Raw genomic sequence first — 25696 nt, forward strand, 5'->3', positions numbered from 1 at the left:
CCAGTCTGCTAAAGCAGCTTAGGAAGAATGTGAAGGGGTGGGGAGGTGGGGGGGGGCAATCACAGAACGTGGGCGGCGGTGGGGGCAGGGGGGCGGCGGCGCACATCACACTGAATGAGAACCTGAGCTCAGGTCAGTCCTCTAGAACAGTCCTAGGGATAATCACTGCCATTTTTGACACCTTCACAAAGACAATTTAGAAATAGGCTCACAGTTTGCCTTCTGACCTTCCAATGTACTTTTTCTGGGTAAATTTCAGAGATCAGTGTGTTTTCTACTTGCGAGAGAAAGGAAATGCCATTGGTGATGTGGCCAAGTAAAGAGCTCTTCCTTGAGTGTTTACCTGAAGGATGTTTCGCGGCTCATGCTTCCTTGGCAGAACTGCCAGGAAACGTTAGGATGGAGTCAGGAGAGGCCTGCCCCGGTCTGGGCTGATACCTGGGGGGGGGGGGGGGGGCGGGGACGGCTCCTTGCTTGGAATTATCAACTCCCTCTTCATTCTTACCAGCCTGAAAATTACACCAAGGTTGGGTGTGAATACAGATGGGATGCCTCCTTTTACTCTTGGGCAACTTTTTTTTTTTTTTTTTAATGTAAACCTTGAAAAGTGGCAAACGTTTTGGGCTGAGTGTGTAACAGTTTGTAAGAGGAGATAAGTTCCAGCTAATTAAATTGCAGGCCAAGGAAGCAAGAGACTTCAATGCATCAACCCTGACTTGGGGGATGGAACAGACCAGAAGCGGATGGATTTCCGCACTCAGCGTTATGTAAAAAAGCCAATTCCATTTGGACCTTGGCTCTGAACAAAGTTAACCTCATTGACAGTGTCTGCAGAGTTTTAAAATAAGGTTAAAGGACCTGAGGGTATCGATGAAGCTGCAAAGAATTTCATCCCCCTTGCCGTGAAGCTCCTGGGTTGTCAAAGTGGGGTGATCGGAACTTGGTGTCACGTCTCTGATAGGCATTTGTGCTTCTGTATGTGGGCAAAATAATACATTTAAATCTTTGAGCTGCACGGTTTCCTCCTTCCAGATGAAGAGGGTGAGCCAGGGGTTGGTGCCTGAGGGTCTGCTGGTTACTATGAGGATGGTAACCAAAACCCCTCCACCAGGGTGAACTCCATCCCTCTGATGAAATGCACAGGTCACAGAACCAGTTCTCCTTAGGTGAGATTGCGTCTGACAATCATTTTCTTTGCTCAGCTCAGACCCCAAACTACTTTGCTCCAGGCTTGTCTGAGCCCTCAAGGATTCCAGCGAGACGATCCTTTGAAATACTAAAGCCAACAGAAGATTTAACGGTGAGGAAACAGTAATAAGCTTATCCACAGCTTTGCCCACTATTAAAAACATGATTAGTAGGAGGCAGTGGGGGAGACGAGGATCCCCTTAGGATGGGCTAGATGAGACTCGCCATTTTAGAACACTGAGTCTAAGTAACCTTCTACTGTCCCTCCAGTTTTACCCAGACCGAACATCCTCATCTTGGACGCTAATGAACAATTCCAAAGCAGTGTGGTCACCGGGACAAAATTCGGAGCTTGGCGACCAATCAGGCCGCTACTCGGCATCTCCTGTTGAATTATACTGGCAAACTCATAGTTCAAAAGCCTCCTCGGGTCAGAAGACCCAAGTTCAAGTTCAACTACGGTGCTTATGAGCTGTGTCACCTCAGTTCAATCTAGCTTTTCAGATCTCCACAAACTGTTTCCAATGACTCTGAGCATTAACAACGGATAGGCAAAGCCAGCCCCTAGGCTTTCACCACATAGGGTGGGCTCACATGGATTCATGGAGGAATTCATTCCACATGTTTACTGAGTGCCTACTATGTACTGGTCCTCACACTGGTGATACAGCAGGAAGTAGACTCAAAGCTGGGGGTCAGCAAACTGTGGCCCAAGGTACTTGACCTAAGAATGGAGCTTACATTTTTAAGTGGTTGGGGAAAAAAACAAAACAAACAACAACAAAAAAACAACGCGAAAGCATCATATGCTGTCACACGTGAAAACTGTACGAGATTTGAATTTGTGTCCATAAATAAAGTTTGATTGGAACACAGCCATGCTCATTTCCTTATGTGTTGTTTAAGGTCATGTTCACACTGAGACAGCACAGAGTACTTGCCATCCAGCCAAGTGGCCCACAACAGCCCACAATATTTACTAGCTGCCCTTTAGAGAAAATGCTTGCCAACCCCTGATCTAAGTTCCTGTCTCCAAGGGACCCATTCACTTACCAGAAAAATGACATAAAAGGCCCAAGGAATCAGTTATAAAATAAAACAGAGAATGACAAGTGCCAGAGATGGAAAGGTAAAATAAATTGCAGGGGGCACGGGCCTCGGGGGTGGGAGAGGTGAGACATTACAGATGGAGGGGCAACTGGGAAGCCGGTGGGTTGCCGAGGAGGCATAGAGGTGGGAAAACCAGAGTGGAGAGAAGTGACTTCTGGGATGAATGAATCGCGTGGACAAGAGCATCACAGTTGAGCCAACGGACATGCTTGTTGGAGGAAGTTCAACAGACTGGATGAAAGGAAGTTGCCTGAATTGGAAAAAAGACACAGGATATACAAAGGGGATGAGAGAGAGAGAGAGAGAGAGAGAGAGAGAGAGAGAGAAAAGGATCCACCGGGGCAGGATTACAGCAGCCCCTGGACAGTGGGCTCACATGCGTACCTGCTGCAATCTGGCTGCACATGAGTTCAAACTGGCAATTGGTTCTGTGGTCCCCTGATGGTTTACTCCACCCCAGGGACAATATGGTGACTTGATTCAGGGATGGCTGGCATTTATCATCTCCTACATCTTTTGGGACTATCCTATTTTCAAATAATCATATCATTTCCTTCTAAACACCTTCCTACTTGGCAGACTACACGGATAGTTAGAGTTAGAGGTCAGGTTGTTTTTTGTTTTTGTTTTTGTTTTTTTGCCTTCTCTCCATTGTCCCCTTCCAGCCCACTGTAGCTATCCTTCCTCATGGGGGGGAAATTCTCTTAGAATTGCTTGATTTCAATGATTTTAAATTTAGATAATGCACAGGGCTCTCACTCAGCTACGTCCTCTCTCGACCCCGACATCCCTCTGGCCATCCGTCCCTGGGGCACTCTCTTTTTCCCCAGTCGGTCTACTCACTTCCGCCCCGATCCGAACGAGACCTCTTCGTCCATCCCATACCTCGATGTTTTGCTGTACCCGTAACTATCCGAGCCCTGCTCCGTCCCCCTGTCACGTCTTCCTGGCTTCACCGCCAGGGCATCGATCCCGACCACTGCCTCGCCTGTGAACCAGCAAGTAGAGGCGAGGCTCCTTACAGAACCACAGAGATCAGGATCATTTCAAATGCAAGGACTCCCTCTCTGGCCCCAAATCCTGCCGTCCTTTCTTATCCCATTCCCTAGAAACTATTTCAGACCTTCACACCTGCCCACGAGACTGCAGCCCAGCCGGCGCTATCCTCGCTCCCAGCTGATGTCTCTCCTATTCCAGAAAGTCTTATGGACAACCCACATAGCCCACAGACGTACCTGCCTCCGGACACATGCCTTGCTTCTCTCCTTCAGGAATGAAAGGGGCCTCTCTCCTCCAGCCTTAACCCCATCACTTGTGCTCGGGACACCGTCCTCTTATGCAAACTAGATGACTCAGGGCATTCTCACCACCAAACCCAGCAGATACAGCCCCTGTGACATCGAGAGGCCCTCCCATCTTCCATGGGTCTCCTTGCCCTGGACTGTCATAACCCTACATTTTCCAGGCTATTTCCCACCTTTTTGACTGCTCCGGCTCTCCCAAAATGCAAGCTCCCCTTTTTCTGCACATTTACACATCCTGCCTCTCCCTCCTGGCCTGACCTCCACGCTCAGGCTTCTCCTACTTCCCACTCTTCTAGTATCATCTCTACGTTGACCACCCTCAGATCTATCTTCCCCCAGCGAATTCTCAGCTGCTCCAGGAAACCTCAAACTCAACAGACTTAAGAGTAGAACTTAACATCTTCCCTTCAGTTTAAAAAAAAAAAAGCATAATTTCTACCCCCCTAAGACAAATATGAGTTCTGGAACTCCCAACCCAGCAAACACTCCTTAATTCATCTGTCTCCCCACACCCCCACACATATTAAATCAATCGTCAATCTTTGACAGTTTTTAATGTTTGAATATTTTTCCTCATCCGCTTGTTTCCTAATTCAAGATCAGCACCCTGTCCTGGCCTTCACCACTCACTGGTTTCTGCCACAGCCTCTGGACTGGTCTCCCTGCCCCAGAGCGAGCCTATCCCCCACGCAGCAGCCCAAGCCAGCACTCTAAATACCTCTGCATACGTGATTGGTCCTGACGGCTTCTCACTACACCTAGAATCCAGCAGAAATGCCTGACCACAGTCTGAACAACCTGGCCTGCTCTCAGGTCTCTCGTCGCTGGCTGCATTCACACCAACCTCAGTTCTGACAACCAAATCCCTGATGCACCCCTGCCCCCCATGTCAACTCTCGATTCCCATAGAACTAATCATAGCCTTCTGAGTACATCTAGCTCCTCTCTTGGTAGCTAATAACCAACATCCACTCTCCACCCTGCAAAGAAAACCCTTTCCCACTCTCTGCCTTAGTGTCCCGTATGCCCAGCCCAGAGCCTCTTAGGGACCAGACACGTGTTTACACGTAAGCGATGGAATAAATAAATGATATCAGCATGACCTCCATAACCTTGACCTTCCTGTAATCAGTTACCAACTTCCTTTGGTCCCTTCCAGTAAAATGACCGAGTAATGTGGATTCTAGAGGTGGCTGAACCTGAACACCAGCTCTCCTGCTTACTAGCTGTGTGACCTGGGATAAGCTCGTGCCCTGCCTTAGTTTCCTCTTCTGTGAAGTGGGTACAACACAAGTCACCATATCTTATGATCATCATAAGAATTCAAAAAAGTAATGCCTACAACACCTCTACTACCCCACTTGACACACGGTCATAGCTTGACCAGTATCAGGTGTTTTATTATATACAGGGCTCTGGTGAGCATTATATTAATTAATTTATAGGAATCCCCCAGCCTGGCCCAGCACGGGTACTTGGTCAATGTGAGTGCCATCCCGGCTGCAGGGTGCACGTCTTCCCGAGGCTGAAGTGAACCCCTGGATGGAACCCCAGAACAGGGCAGAGCAAGGCACTAATTTTACAAGGACTCTTATTTACAGAGATGACACTTAGGAAATGCACTTGCTCTATTCCCCCTACAGGGAAACAAATATGCTCTTCCCTTACTGCTCTCTACTTCAGATGGAACTGACATGGCCCTATTAATATAATTCCGTGCACAGAGAAGAAGGTCCTGCCAAGAGCAGCCTGGTGTTATTTTAGCTCAATCCATAAATCCAAAGGCTTGACAATTACTTTTAATTCCACTTGCTAGTTTGAGGTTCTGCACAATTAATTCATACCATTAATTTCATAACTATAAATATAACCCAAGCTTTCTTGGATCCTTATGCCAAAAAGAGCAACTTATGAATACGCTTGTTAGTGTTCCACTGGCTAGGAATCTGTATCGTGAGGGAGAAAAGAGAAAAGAAACAGAAAGAGGAAATTTCAGATAACAGACACCCTCGGGAAAGCATCCTGGCTGGAGAGCTGTATGTCATTACAAGAATAAGAATATAAAATCCCAAGCTTACACTGCCTTTTACAGGCTACCAGTTGCTGTTTATTTTCTCATTTTGTTTGAGTCTCATGGTGGATCGTCCCAGAAAGGGAAAGAGACAGTATTACAATTTTTTCAGAGTGGTACAAACTGACGGTCATTCAAGGAACGCAGACCAGCACATACGTGAAAGGACTGGAGGTGGTCTTGTGGCCGCTGGCCCAGGACCTGTGTGAGTGTATGTTTTGGTATTCACCTCCTTGTGCGGGAAGCCAAGAGGAAACGAGTGGATCTTCAAAGTCTGATGCGGCTCCTCTAAGAAAAGAGAATGCTAGCAACAGGCTTCTGGAAAACCACTCAAAACGCAGGGGGGAAAAATGTCCTATAGGTGCCGTTTAAAAAATCTGTATTGCACTTTGCATAATAGTTCCCATTTATTAAACTCTTTTTACTGTGTAGCAGGTCCTATGCCAGGTGCTTTACATTCATTATTTATAATCCCCACGAGTTACGGAGGGCCCTGGTGACCATGGGAACATGGTCACCGACATGAATTACTTTCGCAATCCTCAACGTTCCCATGTATATAAAATAAAAAATAACCACACTACTTCCCATTTAGGGTTCTGGAGAACATAAAGGGTGATAATGTGTGGAGTATGTTGGGCTCAGGGCCTATGTCGTGGTCAACGCTCAGACATCGCAAGGCTTTTTTTTTTTCACTATCTGGAACTAGATAAACTCTGTACTTTTCCTCACTTGACTCCCGTGCCTCTCTCGACACTGAATGATGTCCCCTGCGTGGCAGACTTTGGCTGAGAAAAACAACGGAATTAGTGGTCAGAGCGTGGGTTTCAGAATCTGACAAATGGACGTTCAAGTCCAGCACAGATTCTCAGAAATTAACCTTGTCCTCTCTATGCTTTGCTTTTCTCATTTATGAGATGGGGATGATAATAGCAGTGGCCTCGTAGAATTTACATGTGATTTAAGAGAAACCTAAAAGCTCTTTCCGGTCACCGGAAGCATTAGTATCCTCACAGGAAGCCCCGTGGAGTAGATGATATCATTAGCTCGGTCTGACGGGTGGAGATACAGAGAATCTGAGAAATACAAAGAATGACAACTTTTCAGGGTGGGTTTGGGTTTCAGAACTTGGCTTTACCCATGACCAAACTCAATCCTACAGAGTTGATCAAACACCCTCTTCTACAGGTCTCAGAGGCTAACCAGCCCCATTCTCCAAGAAGCAGGAACGACAGCCCGCACCCATTTCTGCTGACCATGGTGCTGACCTCGCTCTGCCTGCATGGACCCACTCTCCTATCTTTTGACAATGATTTGGGACTTGGGGCTCTGGGTTAGATATATCTTTGTCTCCAACTTCTGTCCTGATTGATTTATAGTATAACTTGATGAGTATTCCATATTTTTGGAAGGGTCATCCATTTTCAAAGAGATGACAATTCCTGAATGCCAAGCCTAGGATGTCATTTTGGTAATGAAATTCAAATCTCGCTGTGATGAATCAAGTCACCAACTCAAATGCTATTTGGGGACAGAGAGGTGTTCGGGCCTTGCTGAGAAGCCTTCTTTTGCCTGAATCTCTGTGTCCTCACCTGTTAAAAGGAGGAAAATGTTCCTGCTCCCCTTATAAAAATGGTGCTTGTTGGGAGTTGATGTCAAAATCTGATTCTTGCCCTCCTTTTTCCTACCTCATATCTGACTGTCCAATTTTCTTTAAACACACTTTATTCATGGAAAGAAAAAAAATACACCATCAGCTGTAATCTGCTACCACACACAGAGGCCAGCGTGGTGAGAAATGATGTGAAGAATCAGGATTCTTCCAACTCAGACCATCCGTTTCAATGTGAAAATTAAACACAACATAAAAGAGAGGCCATGGGTTTCTTCACATCACTCTACAATTCCCTTCAAGGGAATAGAAGTTGATTATCTCGTCTTTCCTCAGCTTCAGATTTTTCTCTCATATGCATTTCCAATGGAGTCTTTATTTGCACACTGAGAGAAACCAAGATGGGTTGGCCCCTACCTCCTTCCTTCTCAAACAGGTCCATTTAGTCTTTCTAATTTGCAGAATTATAATTCAAATGGAAGGAAAATAGACTCTAAGAACTCTCTAGATGTGATTGTGATGAGTTTTAAAACACATTTTCAAACGACAGTGGCTACAGATAAGGAGCCTTATGGCGGAGTAATGAGGACTGAACGAGCCCCACACTACAGGAGGCGGAGGGGGAGGGCATTTACATCTTCAGGTCTGCAGAGGGATGCTGGCTGGTTTTGCACAAAGATGCAAGAGACTCATTATGTGACAGATTTGCATGCGGCTCAGCGGGACGCTCTGAGCAAGGCTCAGGGAGATGCCTGGTCCAGCAGGGAACCTTGTACCTGTAATAGCTCTCCTTGCAAACATTGGGAGCACATCAACCATGCAGGGATGGGGGACTCCCAATGTAGCGTGTCATAATTAAAGCAATGACAACCTTGACTACCAGTGCACAAAGACCCTCCATCTCAACCAGATCGTATCACTGAAATCAAATGGACTTTAGCAGCTAAGAGACACGAGCCAGAATCTAGAGGTTGCCATTTACTTACTCCCTAACCCTGAGCAAGTCACCAATCCTCAAAGGGCCTCAGTTTCTTCAGATATAAACTAGGGGCAGGGCCGATAGCACTCAGGTTGAATGTCTGTTAAAAAATAATTCAAGGGATGAATACAAGGTCCTTATGCTATAACCAGGATACAATAATTATTTATTGTTATTATTAATTACTGCATACAACATGGGGGATTATCTTGAGGTACAGTCATCCAATTTCTTTGTCTTCAGGGTCTGAAGGCACCCGAAGTCTTCCACAGCTCAGAGATCCACAGCTCAGATATTCAATCCCTCTCTATCTCCGCCTCTCCCTCTGGCCCACCCAGGCTCCAACGCCAAGAAAGACGGCGTAGCAGGAGCGCAGCTTCTGCTGCCAACGGCACAGATGAGAAAACCACACTGCAGCTACAGAAGGCAGCCCGACACGGCCACTTGTAGCCAGAAGCAGATTGCTGGGGTAGAGCACTTGACCACTCCCTCTCTTTTCTAACAGGAAAACGTCATTCCTGTCTGCACCAGCAGCCCGCACATGGGGAAGGAAGAGAAACCGACAGAGACCATGCTGAGAAAGTCAAGAGCAGGTCCAAAGCACAAACCGCGGAGAGCTGGTCGTTGTAGGATGGGGTGGCAGCGGGGGAAGCAACCCAGCTGCCACCAGCCAGATGAACCGTGAAATGAGAAAAATAGGAGGAGCCTCTGATGCTTGTGATTCAGTTCATTAAGTGGGTCAGATGGCCCATGTCCCTTGGACAACTCTTCTCCGTCCTTTAGGACCCAGGGCGTGTGTTAGCTCTTTTAGGAAGCCTTTGTTTGTCCCTTTCCTAACAGTCAGGCTGGGGAGATGTCGTGCCATGCCCGAGGCCTGCCTCTACAATTAGCACTCATCTTACTATGAGGATGTTATAACAGGAAGGTCACTGCGGGGCACCTGGGTGACTAAGTCAGTTAAGGGTCTGACTCTTGGTTTCGGCTCAGGTCATGATGTGAGGGTCACGAGATCAAGCCCTGTGTTGGGCTTCGCACTGGGCATGGAGCCTACTTAAGATGCTAGCTCTCCTTCTCCCTCTGCCTCTCCCCAGCCCACTCTGCTCTCTTTTTTTCTCTCTCTCTCTCTAAAAAAATGAAAGAAATTCATTTCTCTGTCTCTCCTACTCGACTGTGAGTTTCTGGAAAGCAGGGACATTGTACTTTTCATCTCTGCTTCACCCATGCCTGTCACAGGGTTGGCACAGGGAGGTAACGGGTAAACACCTGGCAAACAGATTAGCAGAGTTAAGTGGGTGGGTCCGAGAGCAGATGACTCACATGGATGGATGAAAGACGGTCTGTCAGATGGGCTGACGGACAGACAGACAGATGGTTTATTAGGTGACTGAACACTGGATAACTGGATGGATGGATGGATGGATGGATGGACAAATAGTTCAATCATATCAGACATTCATAGTTAATATTTATGTTAACCTAAAGAGCAAGATTTGAATCTACATAAAGGACCAGGTATCATCTCTCAACTTCCAAGGCAGATAACAGCCACAAGAGTCTCTTGGCTCTTTGTAAAAACTGCCATTATTCATCCTAGAAACTGTACAAAATGGTGGAATGAGCACCAGACGTGGAAATACCTAAGACCTAAATTTGAGTCTTGGATCAGCTGTTGATAAAAATGTCACTGAATATCTCCAAGTACTCCCTTCTCAAAAATCAGAGAGCATCACCTACTCTACAGGATTCTCATGCAGCTGAAAGCAAACTGTAAATATGAAAGCCAGTATTGTAAGGTGTGTGTTCCATTCAGAGAAGCCCTGAAGTCGATCTCTTTCATCTACCCATTTTTTAATTTTAGAAATATTCTATCTTTTCCCCAAATGAGAGCTCACTTGGGATACCAATATGCCAATCAGAGAGAACATTACCACCTCTGGTTAAAGCTGGATCCTGTCTCATGAACCCCTATCCACTCAGAGACCACCGCAACACTCTGACTCTAGCATCCCAGAGAACACAGAAAAATATTCTTTCCTATACGATGCACGGGAGTCTCATTCTATGTCCTGCAGTGCCGGGCGGAAATCCCGCTGTTCTCCTCTTCCTTCTCCCTCTCCTTCTCCCCCCTCCGTCTCTTCCCCCTTCTGTCAGAGGAGCCCGGGGCTTTGCATTCATCTATGCAAAGACAAGTTGATGACCCTGTCAGAAAATAAAAAATGGTTTTCATCCGTCTCTTCAGGAGTTTCTAGAAATACTTCTGACTGAGAGGCTCTCTGAATAATTCACTCATCTGAGATCATTTAAATAATCTATTCACTCATTTTCATAATTGATGGCAATGGCACACTATCAAGGGTACAGCTTTTGTCTTACATTTATACCATCTGTCAGCTTAATCATGGCCCGAGCCCCCTCAGATAGCTTCCTTATCAAGTTGGGTTTATGATTTCCACAGACAGAGCTCGTCCAGATGACATCATGGTGGACTCTGGCTCTCCTGAGAGAGAGAGAGAGATACCGAGGGGGGGTTCCAATCTCTCAAGGAGATTCTATGGTCTCCTTGGGCAAGTCATTTATCCTAGGTGGCTTCCAATTTCTCTCCAATGACATGGAACTCTGGTTAAACTGAAGCTGGCATTTACTGACCAGCTACTGTGTTCCAGTTGGTGTCCTAAGCGAGAGATCAGATACAGATATTTTTAAATTTTCCCACCAACCTAAGAGGTGGGTACTCTTATCCCCTCCCTTTTAGACAGGATAAAATACAGAGATTGCTAGGATATTTAAATGAGATAATGCCTTGAAAACATTCAACTGCATCATGGAATAGTAAGGAGCTCAACCATCGGCACCTGCCACCACCGCCACCATCATTGTCACCAAACATCCTTTATCATGAACATTCCCATCAATGCATGTTTCCGCAGAGATATCGTGTCTGTGAAAAAAAAAATTTTTTTTCAACTTCTGAAATCGCGAAAATTTTTAGCAGAAGGTTGCCTTGCAGGAGAGCAACTGCTCTAACTGCTATTCTTTTGGAGGGTTGGTTTGATGTTACAAATGCAAAAAGAGAGAGAGAGAGAACCAATGCAAGACAGAAACACACACACACACACACACACACACACAGAGGAGACGGTACCACCTACTTCAGCTTGCAGTGTTAATTTGCTAGGGACCTACTGTATTTTCCCCACGGTGACCTAACAGATTGTACTGTGTGGATCTTTAAAACAGCCAGGACTCGTGACTCTGGGGAAGTCAGATGATTGTTTTAAAACTTCTGTGATGGCTTAACTTTCCCTCTCTACGGCTCGCGTCATTTGAAAAACTTAATGATCATTACATAAGGAAACAAGTTAAATGTCACAGAGACTCTGCTAAGGTAGTGATATCACCAAACCCATTTTATAAAGGGGCCTTTAACTTTAGATGTGGGTTGGGGAGGAAAAAGGAAAGGAAGAGAGAAAGAGAGAAGCCAGGGTTGTCAGGGGAGGGAGCGTGGAGTAGGGAGAGAAGAAAGACGATGTCTTTTACGCACATGCCAGGTTTCGTCTGGAAAATACTCAATCCCAAAATGCCTAAGCACAGACCCATGCCTAAAAATAAAGAAATAAAGAATCGGACTGATTCTGCTCTGTCACAAAGCTCTCAGCAGATCATTTGGGGAACACCATGCATTTCCAAGCCCTTCTGACATTCTCTCAGATCCCACTTCCAATGTCTCTGTTCAAGCCTTACACTCCCCTTTGACCCCAACCACTTAAAGCACCCCTAAGAAACATTCCCAAAGATCCTCACTAATAACCATGGTCATTCACCAATGACCATGTCATTTTTAAAGAAGCAGCAGAGTTTGTGTCTCTGAGAGAAGGCTGTAGGGTTGCTATCCCAGCTCTATGACCCTGCACAATTTTTTAATTTGTCTGGGAATCATTCCCTAGTTCATAAAAGAGGGTAACAGCATCTGTATTCCAGTGTCTGTGTGAGGACTAGATGAGCTTATGTATTTGACCATTACTATTTATTATTTTTTCTGTTTTCTTCTCCTTCTTCAATGGCGTCCTAACGATTCCTGAATAAAGTCCTATAGCCTCAAATTCACATACCAGCACAGCCCTTTCCTCCCATCATTCCCTCGCAATGATCCATATTCATTTGCTGTGGTCCTAGAACAAAAGGTCTCCAGCATCACCACCTGGAACAGCACCCTTTGACAACACCTCACAGTTCCACAGGCCCATGGTCCAGTGGAGCTCTGCTGGGTTCTCCACTCAGGGTCTCCCAAGGCTGAAATCAAGGGGTCAGCCAGCTTGGGCTCATGGAGGAGGACCTGGGAACAATCCACTCTTAAACTCCTACAGGTGGTTAGCCAAGTCCAGCTCTTTGAGGGCCGTGACAGTGAAGCCCTAGCTTCCTTGTTGGCTGCTGGCCAGGGATGGAACTCAGCTCCCAGCGGACCCCACATGCCTTGTCACATGGCCTCTCAATCCTCAAGCCTAGCAGTCAAATCCTTCCCATGCTTAAATCTGTCTGCCCTCTTCTGCTACTAGTTACAGAAAAGTCTCTACTTTTTAAAGGCTCATGGAAGGACATTAGGCCCAGCATGATTAACTCAACATCAGCAGACAACCCCTTCTGCTCCCTAATGTAACAATCATGGAAGGCGTATCTCATCATATACACCCACACACCCTCTGACAGGGGAGGTTAACAGGGGGGCCATTCTTAGAATTCTGCCTATCATACAAGCTATGGTTCAAACACACTGAACTCCTTGTTTCTAGGCCTTCCCACACATACCCAGAAGTCCAGATCATGCTTATTCTCTGACACTTGTCCAAACGAGAAATCCTCTGTACAGATGCCCTCAATCCTTCTGCCTATACATAATGTCCATCTTCTCTAAATACTATAGAGTTCTATCAGAACATCTCTTGTGGCACATACCACAAGAGCATCTCTTGTGCCCTACTAGACTCTAATACCTTTTTTTTTAAAGATTTTATTTATTTATTTATTTATTTATTTATGTGACAGGTAGAGATCACAAGTAGGCAGAAAGGCAGGCAGAGAGAGAGAGAGAGGGAAGCAGACTTCCCACTGAGCAGAGAGCCCGATGTGGGGCTCAATCCCAGGACTCCGAGATCATGACCCGAGCCGAAGGCAGCGGCCTAACCCTCTGAGCCACCAAGGTGCCCCTAGACTCTAATATCTTGAAGACTAGTCTGTATGTTACTGCAACCCTCCACAATGACATGCACACAGCAGACATTCTAGACATTTTGTTTGATGGAATACATGTGTGAATGCATAAGGGTTATATCCAACCACCTCTGTTTATGGGGGACAGATTTAGCAAAAAAAGAAATCATTTAATAACAGGATCTATGGAGGATACACCAGGGGATAGGTACTGATCTACATGCATAAACATGATTTTATTTGGCATTGGTACTGTCTCACTCACCAGAGGTTACCCAAGGTGCATCAAAACTACTCTTTGCTTATTTCTTTTTCTCCCATACCATTTCTCCTAAGCTTTGCCACTAAACATTCCATTCCAAAGGAAGCAAGAGGCACAAAGTCTAAGAAACAAAAAGTTCTGATAACCAGGATGATGTAGACGAGACCATCTTTTCAGGGTCACAAAGAATCTATCTATGCTCTAAAGCCATGGTTCTAGATCTTCAAGGGGCATGAGAATCATGAGGAGAGCATATGAAAAAAGCAGAATCTGAAATGATCATTCCATAGGTTTGAAAGTAGGGACAAGACCTTCACACCTTTCCCCTGGAGACTCTGATACAGGGAGTCCTACGAACTACACTTGAATGGCCAACACTGAAAGATGTTCCTTATGTGGGAAAGTCCCTTGAAAATCAACCTTTAAAAAAAAAAAAAAGAAAATCAACCTTTCATCCATTCTTATATCCATTCTATAAATAGTAAATCTCAGCGATTGAGCACCAGAGATCGAACAGTAAGAGAAAAAGTGAAAACCTGGAAACAAACTGTCTTCTCTAAGGGCTAGTGATAGCCAGAGTTCATGGCTTCCTCAGTGAGTTGCCACCATCTTCCAAGCAAAGTGAGCACACAAGAGAAGGCAGAATGACCTTCCACCTGTCTGCAAAAGATGCACCTTTTGCATCTTTTTGCATTGTTGCATCCCTTTCAGAAATGCACACAATTGTTCAACCAATTCATCATTTACTATGGTCTCTCAATGATCATTTTCTTCCATGACTTCCTTCACATAATCATGGGAATATGCGTGTGCAGAAGCCAAGTACGATGCTTGCGTAACTACTTCAATCCTTTCTCAGGATGAACCTGTTTGCAGATTACTATTATCATGCACAAACTCATACAAGCAAACACACACCAGAGATCTGCACATTCACATCAGTTCTTGAGACTAACACAGTCATTCTAGGCTACATATGGTGGGGAAGTGACGAAGGGGTACTTAAAATGCAGTGATCTAGAAAGAAGGGAGTGACAGCAATCTACAAGTAGAAATCATGTCATGTTACAACTGTACCCCATGCATACACCATTGTTGGGGAAAGCCTTCCTAGATCTGATCACATGCTGACGGGTCTCATCAGAACTATACTTTCCAGATGTCAGTCCAAGCTTTCTCAAAGATCTCCTGTATCATATCTGCACCAGGAATTCCTTCCTTAAGTGGCATTTCCTTAATTATGCACAAGAAACAAGTGACAAGGGTATGATCCTAGAAGATAAAACTGCTACAGACCAGAAAAGACATGGTCTCTGAAGTATGATATTTATCCCCCAAGCTGCAGGGAGTTGGCTTTGGGTGGAATCTGCTGTCCCCCATGAGAAAAAGAAAGTGGATGCCATTCTAAAGGTGGGAAGAGATCTCAATTTCTCTAAAACATCCTTGCCCCTCTGCCAGGCTTTATGTAAAATGTAGAGATTAGGAATGCAGCCTTTGGGGTCAGGTAGCCTTCTACTCACATCCTGATTCCTCCGCCTACTAGCTGGGGCATCTGAAACTGGTCACTAGTCTGAATTTCTATTTGTGAGGCAGAAATCAAAATGCCTCCTTGAGATGAGTTGTTGAAAAAGCTACATGAAATCATGCACATAAAATTCTTACCATAGCCCTTGGTACAGAGTAGCTCTTAATGAATGGTATCTAAAATCTGAAGTCATCATGCCCAACAGCTTGTACAGAGACCCTTCTGGGAACTAGAAACAAAGTCCCATGGCAGATCTAATGAAACATGAATGGAACTGACCTTTTCCCAGATGGGGCTCATGGTCTAAGTGTAGATAACTATGCAAGCAAACAGTGACAATCTCAAGTGTTAACACTCTTAGGAGTTAGTATACAGGTCTGTAGAAATAAGGTGTAAAGGACCTAACCCACTTGAGATTATCCAGGAAGGGTGTCCTTAGAAAAATGGGGAAAATGCTCAAAGGAACAGGAATACCAAGGAGAAGAAGATGAGCCCATGACAACCAAATATCTTCCATTGGGAGGATAAGAATGAAGAGATCTATGCTGGGACAAAGGAGAACAACCATATTTGGGAGGGACAGTTGATGATTTTGGCTTTAGACAGAAGGAAGTTGGAGGACTGTCCGTTCTCTGCATAGGTGTGTTCTGCAAGCAAGCATGGAGATCGGGAGGTCTGGGCTGGTGAGTGAGGGATGTAGGAGTCATCCCACAAGGCAGGCAGCTGGCACCAAGGGCACCAATGAGAATCAAAACAGACCAGAAAGGAAAAAGGGAAGGTGGATACATCAGAGCACTGGAGCAAGACTCTTGGTTTGGGAAGACATGATGGGTCTCTCTCATGTCTTCTGGGGCACCTCTATCATCCTTAATCACTGCTTCTCTAGAAAACAAAAGGGTCATTTCATTTTAGTATGTATGGGTTCTGTCCTACTTATGCTTGTGGTCAAAAAATTCAAAACTGCTTTCAAAATCTTTCTTTGAATCTCTCCCTTTCTGTGTCTCTTTCTAAACTGATCTCCATTTTAAAGCTAGTCTGTACGTACGCGTATATCTGTGTGTGCATGTACTCATATATAATTTCATTTTATAGCTAGTATAACCCAAAAACAGTAAACAGAATTATTTCCAAAGCATTTTTACTCAGGTAAAGAGAAAATGATTCAACTTGGAGAACTCCAGTCTATGCTCAAACCCTAGCTTCGAAGGCCCTACCATCTTGGAGCCTACCCCAACTGGCTGAGTCAAGTTCATCCTTCTCACCCCAGCAAAAGCTAGCTCATGAGCTACTTGAGGAGCTGAATGGTTTCTTACTCATCCTTGGAAAAGCCCCACTGCCTGCTAGAATGGTGGGCATAGAGTTGATTCCCAGGGAGTTCTGGTTGCACTGGCCTGGGCTGCCAATTGCCTTGCATCCATGGTACTGTTTTCAAACATCTCTGGGAGGCCTTGCTCCAAAACCCACCAAGATCCAAGGCAGAACAAAACTACTGGGGTAAAGTGGAGGTGAAGAGGATGGGAATCCTGATTTGTAAGAAGAAGACTGCTTGGCACGGAGTTCTATGTCTGCTAGACACAGGCAGGCAGTGGTCATGGTGTTGGAATAATCCACACCAGCCACACACAAGGACCCGGCAGAAAGCAAAGTCCCCTCCAAGGGCTTATCACAATTTCCAGGACTCCCTCATTACATGCTGCTGCTTCCAGTGACACCACTGGGTGACCTCAGAGATAGAAAGTCATCATCTCTGAGTCCCAGAATATCAGTTCCTTCCTTCTGCGGGCTGTAGCGTCTGATGACCCACTGTACCCTGCATGCTGCCGGCGTACAGACTGAAGGATAACATGACTGGTATTTACCTGCTCCACTGGCTTCCTCTTTCTTCAAGACAGAAGCACGAGGAGTTATTTCTGAAGAACTGGATCCCCCGAGTGCCAAGAGAATAGACCAACTACAGGAAGCATTTGTACATTCTCAGCTCAATTTAGCAGTAATTCCCTGAGCTGCCTTTTTGAGAAATTGTTGTATTTCAACAGGAATTTGAAAAAGGACACACAAAATATTAAAAGGGCATTTTCTGTGTCTGGAAACGGAGGAGATCAAGGGCAGCTTTCTTTATGGAATGTTATCACCTGTATGGCAGTGACCTCCCCGTAAACAGGCTCCCCAGCAAATGAGCCAGACCTAAAGGCAGCACTGAAAATTCATAGGTGTGAGCCCAGTCTGACCCAGGACAGGTGAAATCCAACCAAGGAGAATGATTTCACAGTTCCACAGTGATCCTCAGGTTGTATAACTTCAAACGGTTGAAAAATAACCCCGAAACACAATCACAGAAAGCAGAAAATGCCCACGTTCCCTATCTCCTATTAAGAATAGGAAAAAATAATTTGCATGTTGGCTTTGCATTTCTAAGAGGAAAGAAAACCCAGAGCGTGAAGGATGGATAAAAGGTGTGGGTACGGAAAAACATAACAGGTAAAAACAAAAACAAAAACCAAGAACAAAAACCCAGCCTGTTCAGTGTGCCAGATGCACAGAGGAGCCCAGCTCAGTGATGGAGATGTGGGCCACAGGGTAGACCAGATGCCAGTCTACTGGAATCCAATGCTTTCCTCAAGTATACAAAAAACACAAGACTCCCACCCCACCCTCCTGCACATGCAGACTAGAATCTAAGTTCCATGAGTGCAGAATTTTTTTTTAGGGGGGGTCTTTTTTATTCACTAATAGATTCCAAGCACCAAGAATAGAATAGTGCCTGGCACACTTGGATGAATAAATGAAGTGTGATTCAGTGTGTTCAATGAACAATAGTTATTATTGACATAACTAGGACTCGTGTCTGCAGTTAAATACAAAAACTCAGTAAACACTAATAGTTAATTGTGCTGGGTATCACAATTTGAAGGGTTTCGAAAATTATTTTGAATTAAGGTACAATGACATGCAATAAAATAAACAGATCTTGGGTGATAGTTTGACACATTTTGACAAATGTTCAGGATAGGAAACATTGCCATCACTCTAGAAAGCTCCTGGGCCCCTTTCCTATGGATGGCCCCCTGTCACAAAAGCAACCATTATCCTTGTATCGAACTGCATAGACTGGTTTTGCCTCTTCTTGAACTTCACATAAATGGATTTATACGGTATATTCCTCTAGGTCTCTGGCTTTTTTGTTCCATATAACATTCTGGCAATTCATCCATGTTCTAGATATTATCAATTCATTCCTTATTAGTGAGTAGCATGCCACTTTATGAATATGCCGTAATTTATTTATCCATTCTTTGTCGATGGACAGTCACACTCCTTCTGATGTTTTGCCATGATGAGTAAAGTTGTGATGAACATTATTATACGAATATTACTTTTGGGATATATGTTTCTATTTCTTTACAGTAAATACCTAGGATGTAATTGCTAGGTTGTCAGGTTTGTGTATGTTTTTTGCTTTATAAGAAACTGTCAAACACTTTTCCATTGTGGCTGTAATTTTACATTCCCACTGGAAATATATAAGAGATTCAGTTGCTCCATGTCCTTACCAACACTTGGTATTGTCAGTCTTTTTCATTTTAGCCATTCAGTGGGTGGGAAGTGATAGATCATGATGGTTTTAGTTTGTTTATCTCTGATGGTCAACAGTGGTAAGCATGTTTTCACTTACTTATTGGCCATCTGAGTAATATCTTCTGCCAAGTGTCTAACTTAATTTCCCACTTTTGTATTATTTTATTTTTTATTATTGATTTATAGGAGTTCTTTATATATTCTGGCATGAGCCATTTTGGATATGCACAGAGAGTTAGTATTTTTTCCCCAACCTGTGGCATGCCTTTTTCATTTTCTAACAATGTCTGCACATGAGAAAAATTCAAAAAATTTTAAATTTTGATGGAGTTCAGTCTATTTATTTATTTTAAAGATTTTATTTATTTGAGAGAGAGAATGTATATGCATGTACGTGTGTGAAAGAGAGAGTACAGAGGGACAGGGAGAAGCACAGTCCCCTCTGAGCAAAGATCCTGATGCAGGGCTCGATCCCAGGATCTTGATATCATGACCTGAGCTGAAGGCAGACACTTAACTGACTGAGCCACCCAGGCATCCCCAGTTTGCTATTTTTACTATACACTAAATGCCTTTTGCATTCTGCTTTCTCAGATCACACTGATATACTCTTAAATGTTCTTCTAAAATCTTCACAGTTTTAGCTTTTACATTTAGGTCTGAAATGTAAGTAATTTTTATGTATAATGTGAGCTATGGGTCAAGGTATTTTTTTTCTCTATACGGATATCTGATTAATTTAGTGCCATTTATTAAAAAGACTTTCCTTTTGAGGTGCCTGGGTGGCTTAGTCAGTTCTGTCTGACTCTTCGTTTCGGCTCAGGTCATGATCTCAGGTTGTGAGATCGAGCCCCAAGTAGGGCTCCCCACTCAGTGTAGAATCTACTTGAGATTCTCTGCCTCTCCCTCTGTCCTTGCGCCACGACCCCCACTCCCAACAAGCTCTCTAAAATAAATAAATCTTTAAAAAAAAAAAACTTTCCTTTCCCCCATTTTCATAATTATTCCTCAGAAAGCAATTGAAAGCATGCCTGTGGATTTACTTTCATCATTTCATCACTGTAGGAGATGTGAGTTATAAGAATTTCATAGATAACCTTTATCAGATTGAGAAATCTCCCTCCTGTATCCCAAATGGATATATCAGATTTTGTCAAATGCTTTCTCTGCATCTACTGAGATTACATTTTTCTCCTTTATTACATTAATATGGTAAGTTCCATTGATTTATTTTTTTGAATGTTAAACCAATCTTGAATTCCTAGGGTAAACACTATTTATCCATGATATATTATTTTTTAAATATATTGCTTGAATTTGATTATTAATATATTGAAACACCATGTAGACTGGTGTTATTTCTTTTTAAAATGTCTGATGGAATTCACAGCCAAGCCATCTAGGTCAGGAGTTTTTATTGTTTCTGAAATGGGAAAGATTTCAGTTATAAATTCAATTTCTTAGCAAGTTTAGAGTTTAGAAACTTAGAGACTTCAGACCGTCTATTTCATTTTTAGGTCATTTTGGAAATTTGTGGGTTTTACAAAATTTGTTTGTTTTACAAAAAATGTACCCATTTTATCTACATAGTGGAATTTGTTGACATACATTATTCATGATTTTTTTTATCATTTTAGTGTCTACAGGATCTGTAACGACTGTAGTGATATTTCCTCTCTCATTTTTAGTATGTTTTCATTAGTATTTATCTTTTATCTGTTTTATGTGATCACTCTTGCTAGAAATTATAAATTTCATTAATCTTTTCAAAGAACTACCTTTTGGCTTTGTTGATTTTCTCTATATTTTGTGTTCTATCTTGATTTTTACTGTTATATTTGTGGTTTTCTTCCATTTCATTTGGGTTTACTTTGCTCTTCTTTTTCTAGCTTCTCAGTGCAGAAGCTTAAATCAATGACTTTACACATGCCTTGTTTTTTAAAATTATTTCAAGCTATAAACGTCCCCCTAAGCACACCTTCAGCTTTATTCTTCAAATCTGCTCTGCTGTGTTTTTATTGTCATTTCATTCAAAATATTTGCTAATGTGTTTTGATTTCTTCTTTGACCCATGAACTATTCAGAAGTATTATCTATTTTCCAAACATCTGGGGAATCCCTGGATCTACTTTTATTATAACCTTTTATTTTAACACTGTGTGGTCCAAGAATGTATTCTCCATTATTTCCATCCCTTGTAACATATCGAGACTTGTTTTATGCTCCAGGACACAGTCTGCTTGTGACTTTTCAGACTGCTGGTGACTTTTCTAAGTATGCTTGAAGGTAAGTCTCTTTTGTAGCTGATGGGGGTAGAAAGCAAAAATCTTCCAGAGCTTTCTTTCTATCTTTCCTTCTAGGAAACCATCTCAGATCCCCCAAAGTCAATGCTTCTGTTTCCACAGTACTTTCTTCTGATCCGAGTTAATTACAGTACGGCTCCCACCACATACCCCACATCTTCCTATCCCCTAGGATCTCTCAAGCGCCATCTGATGTGCAAAGTGAAATTTCAAGTTGCTTGAGGTGGTTCAGAAGCCATGCTTTGCTTGTCAAGAAAGACAAGATAATGACCCAGGATTCCTTTCACTATCTTTTGTTCTGCTCTTTATGTGATGGTGTGGCGAGGAATTTGGGATTTGGTGGGTAGAGAGGGCAAGTGGGGTGAATATTGCCATAGTTTGCATGGGGTTGTCTAGACAACTCCGGTGACATTTCCCCTGTCTGACTCAGGACACGGCTTGTTGGGGGGGGGGCAATGTGATGATTTTTCCTGTAGAGTTATGTTTTATATTTTTCAAGAGTTAATATATATGTCCTAGAAAATGTGCCTTATGAAAACTAAAACCTCCTTCTCCCATCTGTGATTTACACAAGTGATACACTTAAGTTTTGGGAACCAGTTGACTTAAAGTAAAAGACAATGTAAGTGAAAATACAGGGGTTTAGGTACATGGCAAAATGTGTAAACACGGTACTTAATATGGGTGTAGGCAAACTGGTGAGATCGCTGCTCTACGGTAACCCTTTGCTATTCCAACAACGTGAACCAACCTTTAGTCTTTAAATTACTTATCCTAAATCCTTCAAGGACCCTTCCCAATGAGGCTGGAGAAGCTGACACAAGGAACAGCACACAGTTACCACAGCTGACCCAGAGAAAGCATTCCAGCTACACCTTACGATATTTGGTCCAACTCATGCCAAGAAAGATCTGCTCCTGGTGGTGGGATGGGATCTGGAGCGACTGAGCAGGAAATGTGCTGGGAAAAGGAGCTGCTGAGCCCTTCCACCGCCCACGCTTTCAGCCTTCCCACCCCCAGCATTCAACATGCAGAAGGACGCTCACCTTCTCCCATTCTCGGTCCTTGTTCAGCACAATCACCACCAGCCTGGGGTGCACCTGATAGCCTTCCTCAGTGAAGGACAAGTCTTTGCCATCCCATGTCACGTTGACCATGAATCTAGAGAGAAGAAGAGAGAAAGACAAGTTTTTAGGGAAGAAGGAAAGAGGTCAGATGAGTGGATGGCACCATCTGCGTAACTCACGGAAGAGAGAGGCTAACATGGCTGTCATCACCTGTGACAAGTGGCCTCTCTGTGTGGGAGTACTGGTACCCATGCTGGCACTGCTAACGGGCCAGGCACTCGTTTCCAGGAGCCTCTACTTGCTCTTGGAATCCCCCACCCTATTCAGATGTTAGCAACGGACTGTCATTAGCACATGCGACAGTACCTTCTGGCCCTGCCGCACCCACAGACCTCTGTTCAAATGACATTACAGGAGATCTTAAAGCACGTTCTATTACGTTTTAACATGTTTCCCTAAAGGAAGCTGCTGGCTCTTTGACCATATGGGATGCAACTTCAAAGAAATGGTATTCCACCTGTTCTTTACTCATCCCACTAATCTTACTAAACGCTTGCTACATGCCAGGACTCAGACACTTGACCGAGGATAAATAAGGAAACAAACAACAACAACAACAAAAATAATAAAGGAAACAGACATGATCCCTCCCCTCATGAAACTTCCAGTCTAGAGGAGAGAACGGGCATTAATCATTTACAGATCTATGACAAGCGTTATCGGAATGACGTGGGTGGCCTGTCTGGAAGAGAAACAGGGGTCAGGCAGGGCTTCTCTGAGGAAGTCTGGCTTCACTAGAAAGATGAGTCAGCATTAACGAGGTTAAAAAAAGACATAAGTAAATTCAAGATAAAAATGGTAGTAGGTGCAAAGGCCCTGTGGCTGTACACACAAGAGACTGACTGCAAACCAATGAGACTGAAGCAGAGAGAGACAGAAGAATGTGGGATGTGGTGTGGCTGAGAAGGTGAATAGGGGAGATAGTGCCAAGGTTTTTAGGCCACATTCAAGAGTTCTGTCCTTGTTTTATTATATTTTTTAAGATTTTATTTATTTATATGACACAGAGAGAGAGATCACAAATAGGCAGAAAGGCAGGCAGAGAGAGAGGAGGAAGCAGGCTCCCTGCTGAGCAGAGACCCCCCCGATGCAGGGTTCGATCTGAGGACCCTGAGATCATGACCTGAGTTGAAGGCAGAGGCTTTAACCCACTGAGCCACCCAGGTACCCCATCTGTCCTTGTTTTAAAACATTAAGACCACACTGAAGATTTTAATCAAGGAGGCGAAACAATCAGACTTGACTTGAGGGCTGTGTAGAGTGGGTTGGAGGTGACGAGTGAGTGCGAAGGGGTGGGTTACAGTGTGTGCTTATTCTCCAGGTCAGAGATGATGTTGGCTTCGGCTTGGTCGTGGCCCCCACGGAGGAGGAGAATGAGGAGTAAGAGTCGCCACAAACAAGATCAGGTGGAGAATATTTAGCAGGTAATCAGTGAGCGATGTGAAGGTTGGGGAGAGAGAAGCAACAAGGACAACATCTCAGCATCTGCCTTATGTAACATCCGTGGGGTCAACCACGGTCCTAGCACTTCTGTTGCGCAGGACGTCTGTCTGCCTTATGACCATCTTACCTCCGCCCCTATTCAAGGCCACCTTGCCTACAGGCAAGCTGGATGTGGACGAGGAGGGAGGCATGGCAGAGCTCCCCTCCCAGGATTTGGGGGGCAGGATCCCCAGGAGTCCACATCTTTTGTAGCTTGAGAAAAAGGTGATATTGTTGGAGACTTCCAAGGGAACACCTCAATTAACAGAAACTCAATGAAGGTAGTATGGTGGGTTGAAGTATTTGGAGAGCCCAGAGAGACAGGGTATCTCAAGACCATGGCATTTTCTTGGTTTATACACCTTTAATTCCAAAAGTAGCTGAAGAAGTAAAATATTAACGAGGAGAAATAGAGTATAAAAAATTCAAAAGCGAGACACTGTCCTAACTGGTCACATGTCTGCCCTGGGCTGTGTCGTATGGGGGGAAAATCAGGTCTCCCAGGACAAGGTAAAGAAATTGGGAAAAAGGCAACAAAAACAAATATTGTGTATCCACTCAATAAACTATTTGGGGTTTTGAAAATCATATTTTCAATGACAAGTTAATGGAGAGGAGAAAATGCTCACTCTTTCACATTAAATAAGCAGGAGAGGATAAAAATAAGGTTTGTCTGTGCATAGAAGGATTACAGGTACCTTTTATTTTCTTTTGTGTATCTTTGTGTTCTCCAAATTTTCTGCAAATAGTGTCTGTTAAAAAACAGAAAAAATATATCACTGCAATTCCGGAAGGAGCAGAGAGGAACCACTCTCCTACTGGGGGCACGCGAGGTGCCTGGTAGGATATTTTCTGTTGATTCAACAACTATTTGCTGCCTGTCTATTATGTGTCAGGCCCTATGGGGAGTCCTATAGATATGGAAATAAAAACCACATTGCCTGTCCGCCCTCCTACCCACACGTTCACCACCCAGTAACACAGGCACATTAACAATGACAGCACGGAGAACGCCGCTCACGGAGGGATGCTTAAGAAGTGGGAGAAGCGGGAATGCAGAGGGAGGCCCCTCTCTCAGGCTAAGGGGCTCGGGGGTGGGGCTTCCTGGGGAATCTTGAAGGGAAAAGGAGTTAAGAAGAGGCAAGAGACAGATGATTGGGTGGCTCTGTTGGTTAAGCGGTTAAGCGTCTGACTTGATTTCAGCTCAGGTCTTGATCTCAGGGTCATGAGTTCAAGCCCCGCATTGGGCTCAGTGTTGAGCATGAAGCCTACTTTAAACAACAACAACAACAACAATGAGGAGAAGGAGAAAAGAATTCTGAGCAAAGGCTTTCCTTGAGGAAAGAAGAGTCGGCAAAGGTTGGCAGCGTGGCACACACTGGGGAAAACAGGAAATAGCTTAATAAGCTATTAGGGCCATGGGATTCCTCTGGTGTGGATCCCTGAAGCCGGATCCTAAAGGATCTTGAATGCTACCCTAAAGCATTTGGGTTTTGTTCAGAAGGCTGGAGAGATCTACGAAAGGTTTTAAACAGAGGAGGGATGCATAGATTTGCTGGCAAGAGAAGCAGAGATAAAACTGCTTCTTTCCTTCTCTGCACTGGAGGACAACTTCATTTTTGTTTATGGCTAAAAAAAAAAGTCATTAATTGTGTGTGTGTGTGTGTGTGAGGGGTGTAAATTAAGTCATTTATATTTTCCCAGTTGACTTTCGGTTTTGTTTCCCGTGGTTATTTTTAGCCTTATTATATCGTCTGGCACACTGTAGGGCTGGGGTTCATGTTTGGTGGTTGAGTACATGAAGATATCCTCACCAGAAGTGCCAGCCAGCCATGCCTACATCCGTCTGTCTGTCCTTGTGTCCATCCATTCATCCACCTACCCATCAATACATTCATCCATGTACCCATCCAAAAGACACTGGCAAACCTACTCCCTACCATGACCTGTGC

General features: G+C 44.1%; 1 protein-coding gene across 2 annotated transcripts in view; it reads right to left on the reverse strand.

The window, feature by feature from the left end:
• Positions 1-25696, reverse strand: part of GRIN2A (glutamate ionotropic receptor NMDA type subunit 2A) — a 378157-nt gene that overhangs the window by 94965 nt on the left and 257496 nt on the right. For both annotated transcript variants that reach the window (XM_044232754.1, XM_044232753.1), the window contains exon 3: positions 22182-22296. In XM_044232754.1, the coding sequence (XP_044088689.1) occupies positions 22182-22296 (115 nt within the window). The remainder of the gene's footprint in view (positions 1-22181; positions 22297-25696) is intronic.

The sequence above is a fragment of the Neovison vison genome, chromosome 14 (genome assembly GCF_020171115.1).
Source record: "Neovison vison isolate M4711 chromosome 14, ASM_NN_V1, whole genome shotgun sequence".
NCBI lineage: Eukaryota > Metazoa > Chordata > Mammalia > Carnivora > Mustelidae > Neogale > Neogale vison.